General features: G+C 22.0%; 4 protein-coding genes across 4 annotated transcripts; 2 read left to right on the forward strand and 2 right to left on the reverse strand.

Annotated features, from left to right (window-relative positions):
* Positions 1-401: 401 nt before the first annotated feature.
* Positions 402-1,438, reverse strand: PVVCY_1306690 (conserved protein, unknown function; the record flags this gene model as incomplete). Its single annotated transcript, XM_008624339.2, has 6 exons — positions 402-452; positions 557-668; positions 752-822; positions 1,013-1,076; positions 1,159-1,240; positions 1,351-1,438. The coding sequence occupies 6 exons, from the start codon at positions 1,436-1,438 to the stop codon at positions 402-404; spliced, it is 468 nt and encodes a 155-aa protein (XP_008622561.1).
* A 1,171-nt stretch (positions 1,439-2,609) lies between these two features.
* On the forward strand, positions 2,610-6,977 carry PVVCY_1306700 (conserved Plasmodium protein, unknown function; the record flags this gene model as incomplete). Its single annotated transcript, XM_008624340.2, has 1 exon — positions 2,610-6,977. One exon carries the CDS (start codon positions 2,610-2,612, stop codon positions 6,975-6,977), a length of 4,368 nt encoding a protein of 1,455 aa, XP_008622562.2.
* An 806-nt stretch (positions 6,978-7,783) lies between these two features.
* On the reverse strand, positions 7,784-8,824 carry PVVCY_1306710 (conserved Plasmodium protein, unknown function; the record flags this gene model as incomplete). Its single annotated transcript, XM_008624341.1, has 1 exon — positions 7,784-8,824. The coding sequence occupies one exon, from the start codon at positions 8,822-8,824 to the stop codon at positions 7,784-7,786; it is 1,041 nt and encodes a 346-aa protein (XP_008622563.1).
* Positions 8,825-10,435: 1,611 nt separating this feature from the next.
* PVVCY_1306720 (60S ribosomal protein L17, putative) lies at positions 10,436-11,834 on the forward strand (the record flags this gene model as incomplete). Its single annotated transcript, XM_008624342.2, has 3 exons — positions 10,436-10,475; positions 10,831-11,099; positions 11,547-11,834. 3 exons carry the CDS (start codon positions 10,436-10,438, stop codon positions 11,832-11,834), a joined length of 597 nt encoding a protein of 198 aa, XP_008622564.1.
* Between the last annotated feature and the right edge of the window lie 630 nt (positions 11,835-12,464).

Below are 12,464 nucleotides of genomic sequence, written 5' to 3' on the forward strand. Positions count from 1 at the left end.
ACCCTTTACAAAGATCAAATAAAAATAATGTGTATCATAATACCCGATTAGTTTTATAGAATATGATTTTTTTTTAGACAATTTCAATCCATATATATATGGAATATATGTGTATGCATTCCCCATTCTCAATAAATCCCAAAATAATTAAAGAAAAAAAATTTAATTATTTTATCATTTGTTTTTTTTTTGTATAAAAAATGTTATTTTCAAAAATTATGAATGTATAAAAATAGCCTATATTTTATTTACCAGAAAAGGTAATAATATATTTTGTGGCTAACATAAAATATAGCTATGCATACATAATGTATTGTAAAAGCATTTATATATTATATTATATTAATTTTTTTTGTTAATTTTCAAACTTTATAAAAAATACAAATCAATATAGTGTATATTTACACTATTTCATGTTCTAAGTTATATACTCCTACGCACATCTCGTGATCCTTAAAAAAAATTTGTAAACATTATTTATAGTCACTACATAATGGATGCATATATTTATGCATTTTTTTGTAAAAACACAAGCACAACAGATGAACTTTCTTACTTGATTATAATCACACCAATTTAAATCGAATAAATTAACATTGTAATAAATTTTCCCTTGGGTATCTTCAATGATAAAATCCCCTGAAGGAATAAACTCGGCAAGTTCAATCCTAAAAGCATAAGCAATATTGATTAATGTTATATTATATGTGTATTTTTTTGGGGGGTGAAAGTAAAAGTTTTTATTTTATACCCTCGGCACTCAAAAGTGGCAAAGTCCTGCCATTCGTTACTAGCGGAATCGTAAGAACATGACTTTTTTGTCTAAATAAAAAAAATAATAAAATAAAAAAAATAATAATAGGGGTCTAAGTAGGGTGTAGGAAATAAATTGGATAGTTTACACATTTTAGAATGTGGGATGAATATTTATGTAATTTCATTTTGTATATATGGATATTGGAATATATAATGAAATAAAATTACAATGGTTTTAAAAAAAAATTAATATTACATTTACAAAATTAATTGTTGAATATTTAGGATACTCTGTCCATTTAACAAGAAAGTTAGCTGTTCTGTAATTTTTTAAAAAAAAGTTGGGGCATATATTTTTGATAAATATATTAGACAAATAAATGCAAATATATATGTACATACCCCCTGCTATTAGGTATAGCTAGCTGATCATTTTTACTAAAAGTTATATTTTCTCTGGTTAAAGTTGAGACGCTGTCTCTTACTACAGAATAAAACAAATGTACATTATTATATACATAAATAAATGGGTATACAATTATAATAAGAATAGAGAGAAAAATAAATGATAATAATTACACTTTAAATGCTTACTGTTGAAAGCCCATAAAAAGTCGTCATCACAATATATTCTTTTTACATTTTCAAGTTCAGCTTTTATTCGCAAGACTGTGTTTTTCATTTTTTAATTAATTTATAAAATTTTAATTATTTTTACTTAATTATGTTTAAATGGTGAATCTATATTTTGTCACATAATACGGGGATATTTTCCCGGACAAGTATTTTATAACTCTCCTTAATTACACAAAATAGGTAAAGAAGTAAGTAAAGGGATAAGTAAATAAATTTACAAAGAAATGATAAGCATATGATATGTTGTAAAAATGAGATAAATTTTAGATGAGCACGGAAATCTTCAAAGATTACAGTATATGCATACATATGTGAATATATGAGTGTTTGTTTTATATTAACTTTTTTACCTTTGTCAAGATGTGATATAGTAAAAGAAGGATATACAATAAAATTAGAACTAAGAATAGTAATGAAATTAAATATTTATTTTGCTTATACTATTTTTATGATTATTTTAATTTGGTTTAATAGGTTACTTTACTAAAGAAAAAATAAATTATTATATTTTTTTAATATTATAAAAATAGAGAAAAATAAAAAAAGGAAAACCATGAGAAAAAAATGTGAACAATATTTTTAAGATCCAAGCATGGTATACATATATGTATAATATATTTATGGATTACAATTTTTTTTTTTTATGAATATTTGCATACTTTTGAAATATATAATTTATCCTCAAATGAATTGTTCTTGATAAGAATGTTAAGATAAAAAAATAATTTTTATAAATATGGATTAAGAATATTTTATTTTTGATTAGTTTTTTTTTTAAATTTGTGTTTCCAATTTTTATGAGAAGAATAATTTTGTATAAAACTTTTTGAAAAATGCTTGAAGCAGTAAGAACCAACTGGGGTAGGATATAATAATAAGCATGTGTTAGTAGGTATACTCGCATACACGTATATTAACAGATATATGTTTATATATACATAGTTATGGTGTATATTTTCAAACAAGTATAAATTATATTTGAGGAATAAGTGTCATATATGTACAGAAAAATGTATGGCGATCAGAATGAATTAGGGAAGCATAATTATGTATGGATATAATATATATGGGCATAAGTACAATTTTTGTTTATACATTTGAATGGTTTATTATTATTGTTTTTTTTCTTTTAAATAAGTTTGATTTAGTTGGTATCAGGAGAAAGTATAAACGTGTATGTGCCACAATGAGTGTAAAATTTAAAAGCAAAATATAAAATGAACTTTTATTTTTTAAAATGTTTTTCATTCCTCTTTTTTTTAAGTTTAAAAATAAAATGCGGCTGTTTGTGTTCTACTACCAAACGGAAAAGCCATTTACAAAACTTTTGGACGAAGTTTAAGGATTTATTTGTAGACAAAGAAATTGAACGAGATAAAAATATTATAACATATAATTTTATAAAAAATAGTAGAGAGACAAGTTATAAAGATTTAATAAATAATAGTGAAAAAAAAGGATATGAAGTAAATCATATTAACAGATTAATATATATTAATAATTATAAGACGTATATATTAAGTGCGTATATTCCATATATACATATGAGTGTTAGAGATATATATATTGTTTTAAAAAAAATAAAAGAATTAAATTTTAATACAGTTTATACATTTTTATTTTGGCCTGAAAATGAATATTTAGAAGATCAATATGACACTAGTAATTCGAAGCTTTTTTATTTATTAAACTTTTGTGCATCGAATGGGTTGTTTGTTATATTAGACATAGGACCATATATCGATAATGTATATAATTCAAATATACCACCATATATTTTATTTAATAAAAAAGTTAACAATTATATTAACAAGTCATATTCTGAAAATCGGAATAAAGGGTTATATCGATTTTTCCCTTGGAATATATGGAAGAGAAATAAAAAAGGATACGAGAAAAATTATGAGGATTTGAATAGTCTTAAAAAATATGATATTGAAAAGATTATAAATAAAAAGAAAGATGCATATAATAAAAATAATAGTGTGGAAAATAATTATATATACAGTTTATATTATTTTCAAAGAGTTATAAAATGGTTTAACTATATATTACCAAAATTAAATAAATATATTAATATAAACAATGGGCCAGTTATATATATAAATATAGACAAAACATTTGATAATGATTATATGTATGCAATAATTTATTTAAAAAGAAAAAAAATATTTCAAAACATATGTAAAAGTGAAGGTTATTTTGAAAATGATAAAAAAAAAAGTGGTACATCATTTTTAAGTTGTGTTATAAATTTTTTTAAAAGGATTAGAAGAAGTTATATATTAACTTTAGGGTATTTATTATATATACGATTTAATACATATATAAAAGTTATACATGCTTATGAAGATGGATTAATTTATATAAACGAGATTAATAAATTAGTACAAAAACACTTAAAAAAAATTAATGTCTTAACAACAAATTACCCATATAGTAAAGATGAATTTATAACTACATATGCAGGAAATAATTGTTATAATCATTATTTACAAAATAATTGGTTTGATAATGAATGTATAAAATTGAATAAGCCTTGTATTTGGTCTCAAGTCTGGACAGGCGCTAAATATAGTATACATAATGTTAGCTCACCAAATATTTTAAAAAAGGAATTTGACGATCCAATACTTTATAAAGCATCAGAAAAATCATCTTCAAATGTTGATCAAATTGCAAAAAATACAGAAAAATCGAATATTGATGGAAAAACGGGTCTTGTAAAAGGTCGTGATAGTAATACTGGGAATATTATTGATAAGGATAAGACCCCCAAATTTAATGCAGAATATTTTGGACATAATAAAAATGATTATGCTGTTGAATTAGACATTGATGAAAGTGAAAATAGTGGCAATGAGCAAAATGATGATGAAACATATTCAGACAATGAAAAAACAGAAAGCGAAAATATAAGTAATAAAAGTAGCGAAACAAAGGGAATTCAACAAAACTATAATAGTTACATAGGATATATAAGAAGCTACAAAGATTTAATGTTTAACATAATAATTTTTTTAGCAAAAGGTGGTGTATTTATAAATATTTTTCCTTTTTATAGTGGAAATAACATAAATAACTTATATTCCTATTTAGAGCATTATAGTAAAGAAACTGGACAGCCTTTAGATATTTATTTTAATAAAAAAGAACCATTATATTCTCATATTAAAAAGCTTTTTAAAATAATATCCAAATATGGTCAATATTTATTGAAAGAAGATAAATATATACATCCTGTAAAAATATCAAATAATATGGAAATTTACGACTATGATGTTATAAAAATCATTTGCAATAATAGCATAAAAGGAACTAACTATTTCAGATTAGGCCATTTAAGTTACAACATGAATAGTTTTAGTTGTATTATATATAATACAAATAAGAAAAAAGTTATTTATGATTCATCTTATAATTATAGTTATGAATACTCGTATGTTAAAAAAAAAGAAACATACAAGCCTATTGATAAATATTTATATTCTATAGAAGCTATAAATGAAGGACCGAGTATGTGCCTAAAGAGGGACACTATAAATTCAAAATATGATAAAAAAAAGAGAAACAAAAAAGAAAAAAACATATCTGAATCAAAAAATAACAGTTTAATACCAGACAGTGTAACTAAATTTATTAATGTGCTTTCACGGAATTTTCCATATAAACATTCTCAAATTTTATACGAAATAAATGTGTTAAATCATTATTATCTAACGTTGGATTTAACAAAATTTCAATGGTATATTTTAGTAATGAAAGATAATATAAACTATGTGAAGTTATTTTTAAGTAATCACAGTTTATATATTTATATATATGCAGATAACAAATTTATATATGGAGGATTTAATGAGTATAAATATGTTGAAATTATAAATGCAAAAAATATTTACATTATTTGTACAAATTTGGGAATTGGTTTTCCAAAGAAAGATATTAGAACAGATTTTATTAAAAATGTAAATTTAAATGATCTAAGAGATCACGATTATTTTGAAAATGATAATAATGATGATGGAAAAAATACCCAATCGAAAAATTCTGAACAAAATAGCTATATTAACCTAAATTCACACACACAAAAAAAAAAAAAAAATAATAGCGAAAAAGATGATATGAACAAGTCAGGTGAAAAGTCCAAATTTAGTAATAATAATAACGATAATAATAGTAATAAGGATAAAAATGTTGATATGCCAAAAGACACAAATGATGGAAAACAACAAAATAATATGAACAGTCAGGAGAATAATAAACAAAAGAAAAAATCAATTTTTATTGATTTTGAATTCGATGAAAATGACGAAAATGACGATAGTATTAATGGAATGTATGAAGAGAATATTAATCATAATTATTATGAAAGAGAAAGTATAAATACTTTTGTATTTATTGTTACACAAAATGAATATGATATATATAATTGTGTTGGATTAAATGGGGAAATAATGAAAAACGAAAAATCTATAGACCTGTATAAAAATATATATAATATGTTTGATTTTTCCGCGTTAAAATACGATATACAAAATAGAACATTTTCTATATCCCAAAATAATGATGAAACAAATATAACGAAAAAAAAAAATAGTGATAAAAATAGTATTGGAAATGTAGATAAAGGGGAAAATATAAATAATGGCAAATATTCTACTGGAACGAGTAGCATAAATAAGAATGTGAATTATAGTAGATCAAATTTGGACTTTTTAATGAGTAATAAAAAATTAGAAATGAAAAATCTTACAAAAAATATTTTAAAAATGTGCTCATCAGGATTTTTATCTTTTTTTTTTAATAAAATAAATTATTATTGTAAAACTGGAATATTTAAACATTTAAAAAAATTTAATAAGGTTAATAAAAATTTAGTTAATTCACCATTATCATGGTATACATTGTTATATTATATTAACAAGATAGATTTTATAAGATCAAAATACTCGTTAAAATTAACTTCATATGATGAAAAAACTGATACAATAGATGGATTGTTTAGGGGATTTGTTTATATTAATAATCATGTGTTAGGAAGTTTTTGGGTTACAGATGATAAAGAAAGTTATGAAAATGAAATTAATGAAGATATGTTATTAAAAAAAAAGACAAAGAAAAAAAAAACGAAAACAAAAACAAAAAAAGAAAAGATGGCAAATAATGAAAATTTAGTTACTATACCTTTAACAAGATATATGAGAATACCAACAGATTGGTTAGTTGAAGGTATCAATGCTATAATAATATTTGATGAATTTGGAGGTAACCCATATAAAGTAGAAATAGTACAAGAAGTTTTACACGGTGGTGTATATAGCTTAACAAAGAAAGAGAAATATGTAAATTGGCTTTTATTGCTTTTTATTTTAAGTTTTATTGTTTTTATTACATTTTTTTGTTTTAAAGCATTAAATAATTATTTTAGAACTAAAGAAGAAAATGAGAGAAATAAACAAAATTATCAAAATATAATTGAAAATATTATAACACACAATATATATGTAAATAGTTCATGTGATGATGCAACAGAAGAGTCAAATAGCGAGGACATTCAAAATGTGAGTGACTTTTTGGACTCATGATTTTTAGCGTATCATTTTTGTTTATACAAACACATATTAGAAATATGACTAGAGTATGTGTAACCTTTTTAAGCAAAATAATTTTTTCCATTTTTTACTAATTTTTTTTTGTCAATATGTTAATGGATAATATTATATAGGATTATTTCGAATTCATGCCTAAGGCATTTGTTTAATATAAATTTGTCTTTTGGCCTATATAATGTTATCATATATGCATATATTTTTTTATAGTACCCCTTGTTCTTTGGCTTTGCTTCATTTCATTTTGTCTTTCATATTTCTTCCCGATTTTTTCAACATTAGATATAGCACCCATTATTTTACGGGGAGTTGTGTATTTTATTTTTTTTGAAACCTTATATATGCGAAATATTCGTGTTTTTATATATATAATAGATAAGTATTTTATCTACATATTATTTTTGAAAAAAAAATAAAATTTTTGTTGATAGTTTTTAGTATATATTTTATTCATTAATTATTAAAATTAGTTATGTTTTAAACACTTGTTATATAAACTAAAAAAATTAATTCTCAAAAAAGTGCAAAAAAAAAAAGATATAAAAATAAAGCATGTTTGAAACAAAAATAAAATCATCAGTTCAAATAAGTATATTTAATTATTGAAATCAAAAGGCCATAAAAAAAATGCTAATAATATAATGATAATAATTATTATTCCAAAAAAAATGGTAAATACAATAATATGTAAGAGATTACAAAATGTGTAAACACATGTATATATGTAAATTTTACATTATATATGCATAGCATATTTGTACGGTTAAGGATGATTATTAATTTCATTTTATTACACTTTTTTTTTTAATTATAATATCGGAAATATAATATAATACAAAATTATAGAAAAACGGTATAATAACCATTATAGCTACAAGTCTATATCTTATATCTGTAATATATGATATAGTATAAAGAGTAAATATATGAGAGATAGGTGATGTTAATACAAAAACAAAAACTACAATAAATTTTGCTGATAAAATTACAGATAACCATAAAATTACGTTATCAATTAAATTAATTGAATGATCTTTTTTTGTTTTATTAATCATATATATCTCATCATTTTTTAAATTATTATTTCCATCTACATTAATACATATTTCTTTGTTTGCTAATTCTGTATTATATGGCATTAATTTATTTTTGTTTTGAAAATTTTCATTATTATTATAGCCTATGGATGTGTGGATTCTGTTTATGTCATCGTCACAATTGAGATTTGTTGAGTTTGAATTTAAATCTGGTAATTCGATGTTGTTACGATTTATATTAGTAGTATAATCATCATTGGTTGTTTTGTCATTGTTTGGGCTAGTACTTATAGTGTCATTATTATTATAAGCTAAGTCATCGGTTGATTGCTTATCATTACTATTATTATTTAAATCAAATGAAGGATAGCGAGGTAAATTGTTGTTTTTTTTACGAACAATTGATTTACATTTATTATGAAAAAAACTAAATTTAAAATATTTCGTAACTTTAAAAATATCAAGTAGGGTGGCTTGCAAATATAATCCAATAGTTCCATCTAAAATAACTTGAGTGAAATATACAGAACATTCATCCATATCTATTTTAAATAAATATTTCAAGATCTTACAATGAAAAATATACATACTAAAAAAGATATTAAAAAAATGAATTATTGTATTTCCAAGTAATAATAAAGCAACATCTTCGAAAAAATTTAATAATGTTCGTCTTGGTTTTTCAAATATATATTTTGCTATTAAAATTGATATTGAACTAGCTGCAAGAATTCCTTGGACTAAAAGTCCAAATTCTCCAGGCATTATATAGCAATGGTCGTCCATCTTTTGAAAAATCTTTTAAATATTTGTTGTTCCAGAACTGATTGATCTTTATTTATTCTGTCCTTCATGTTATTACATGTTTACATGTATATATATATATATATTTGCATATACTTATTATACACACATATATATATTATAACACTATGTTATGGTGTTGCATACAATCACATTTTTAAGACTATCTAAATATACATTTTATTATCAAAATGCATTATAAACAAAATATAACAACTTTCGAATGTATATATATAATGTTAGTACTGTACATATATAATATTGTAAATTATTAACACGAGAGATTTTATTTACTTCCTTAATATTACACTAATTAATATATTATAAATATAAAGAAAATTTTATAAAATTTTCTTAACTAAAAAAGTAAAGTATTTTATATAATCTATACATATATAAATATTATATTAGTACAAATTTCAGCAAATAAAAAAAAATTTGGTTGGGAAAAAATAAATACTAAAAAACATAAAACAAAAAATTAGGCCCAATTATTTGAAATTAAAAAAATAAAACAACATCAAGCCATTCAAAAAAAAAGGAAATAGTAATAATATAAAAACATAGAAAAATAATTATATATAAATAATGATTAGTATTATATATTTTTGGCTATGTAATAATAAATATATGTATAATAGAAAAAAAAAATAGGTTTAATTTTTTTTAAATAATTAATATGAATTTTATTTTTAAATGAGTTAATTATGATATTATATGTTACATATATAATATTTATTTTTATTACGCTTTAGCTATATATTATTTTTTAAAATCAAATTTTTTCTATACTTTTTTTTGCGCGTATAAAAATTATTACATATATATATATAGTACTATGTCGAATGCGGAAAAAAGTGTTATTAATTATTATATAGGCATATATAGGTAATTTTTAGAAAAACGCGTACTATTTATTACAATATATTTTTTAATAGCGTTTTTTCCTATATAATGCAATTTTTACTGTATATTTAATAAGGTTATTCTTAAGGGCGTTTAAAAAAGCGGCTAAATCTTTACGCATATATATAATGAGTATATAGCAGATTATTTATTAGGGTACGGTTAAAGCCCTTTGCTCTCCTTTTTTTAAGCTGCATAAATATGGCGGGCAATGTATTTACATATGTATGTATATATATATGCATATGTAATAGTATTCTTTTTTTTTAAGGAATATATTATAATTTAAATGGTCATATGGGATAATTTATAGCTAATTAACAATTATTTAAAAAATGTAATATAGTATGTATAATAAAAAACAATGCAATTTTTATATGCTTACTTTATTTAATATTGCATAGTTTTGGGGTTTTCTAAATAAGCACAAAATTGTAAACGGTATATTATACTTACATTATTTATTTCATAATTTTTTATACATATTTATTTATAACATATTTTTTTTCATCGTTTCCTTATTTACTCAAATGATTTTTTAAATTGATTTTTTATTTCTCCCTTATTGTTTAAGAAATATGATTTAATTATAAATTTTTTTTCTTAGTGAACTTTTAAAATAAATATTTTATTTTTGTAAAAGGCTTTTTAATTAATTTTTTTTATATATAAACATTTTTTGCGAAAATGGTTAAATATGCTAAACAAATAAGGAATCCAGGAAAATGTAAGGAAAAAAAAAAATAAACTACTAAACTGTTAAATAGTTGAAATATATTAAAGTTTTCTATGTACATAAAATATGCATATTTTTTTATAGTTATAACTGTTTTGTAAAATTGTATGTTTATAACTGTTTTGTAAAATTGTATGTTTATAACTGTTTTGTAAAATTGTATGTTTATAACTGTTTTGTAAAATTGTATGTTTATAAATGTTTTGTAAAATTGTATGTTTATAACTGTTTTATTATGTACATATTCTGTGGCAGTTTTATATGCCATACATGTTTGACGTGATTGTACGAAAGTGTATAACTATGTTAATACTCATTATTTGGTAATGTTACGTATCCCTTTCAGGCGCAAAAGCAGCAGCTGTGGATTTAAGAGTGCACTTCAAAAACACTTATGAAACAGCAAGAGCAATAAGAAGAATGAACTTATTAGAAGCTAAGAAATATTTAAATGCTGTTATTGATAAAAAACGATGTATACCATTCCGTAGATATAATGGTGGTGTTGGAAGAACTAACCAAGCAAAAGAATTTAACCATACCCAAGGTAGATGGCCAGTAAAGTCATGCAAATTTCTTTTAAATGTTCTTGATAATGTTCAAGCAAATGCAGAGGTAATTTTGAAAAATTCGAGATAAATTTATATGAAGCACAGAGGGGGAATATATACATGTATATTACTGTGATCGATAATGATAGCTGTCCTTATTATTTATTGGTGTTCATGTTGCTACTCACTTTATTTCAACTTACTATTATTATTATTTTTTTTATTTTTTTAATGATGAAACGATGACGAGTATGAAAAAATGAAAATTGTTTATTATTATTTTTAAATACATGTTTTATGTACTTATTAATATTTAATAAATGTATTTTTCATTTTTATTGCATGATTATTTGAGGCATTTGGCTGAAAAAAAAAATAATGATAATAATAATAGTAGTAGTCGTTCATTTTGTATATGCATAATGTACATGTAGTTATATCCCCTTATTTTGTACATAATTAATATATACATTATACTAATTGTTTCTTTATTTTTCACATTAATTTACAGTCAAAAAATTTGGATATAGGAAAATTAAAGATAATACATATAATGGTTAATAGAGCAAGACCAGGAAGAAGAAGAACATTTAAAGCTCACGGAAGAATCAACCCATTTATGTCCTCCCCATGTCATATTCAAGTAATTGCAAGAGAAATCACAAAACCCGCTAAAAAATCTCTTTTAACAAATAAGGAAAAACAAAAACAATTACCTTTCAGAATTACTTTAAAAAAATTAGTAAAGTTAAATTTATCTCAGCAAAGAATTAATAAAGCTAAAAAACTAGCCAAATAATTTTGTATATAATGTGATGGATATATGTATACATATAATTTATTTATGAATAATTAAGAATATATAAACTTAAAGAAAAAAAGGATATCCTATAAAAATCATTTTTTTTAATAAAAAACATAATCTCATTATATATATATATTTTATGTGTGCATATTTTTACGAACAAAAAACTATATTAAATAATATTTATAAAATTGTTAAAAAAATCGAATTTCTATAAAATTTCATCCTGTGCCCTTATAAGGCCATAAGCTTATCATGCGAAATAAGTTTAAATAGGTTTTAAATAGAATGGTTAGTAAAATATATTTTTTTATTTTATGGGTAGTTCGAATAACATACGTACAAGTGTGTAGGAGGTAATAAGGTGTATTAGTTTTTTTCCTAGGCCGGTAAATAAATTGAAGAATATAGGGAATGATATATTATGGTGAATTATCACTTTAAAAAAAAATTCGTAAATATTATGTGACATAAAAAATTATATTGTAATTTTTTATTATAATATTAGTATATAAATATATGATATCAAAATGTTGTATTAATTTGGTTAACTATTTTTGTTAAAAAAAAAAAATTAAATATAAGGTGTGTTACCTATACAAATTATGTGTACAAGCTTTGTAA

This window comes from Plasmodium vinckei (genome assembly GCF_900681995.1).
Source record: "Plasmodium vinckei vinckei genome assembly, chromosome: PVVCY_13".
In the NCBI taxonomy this organism is placed as follows: domain Eukaryota; phylum Apicomplexa; class Aconoidasida; order Haemosporida; family Plasmodiidae; genus Plasmodium; species Plasmodium vinckei.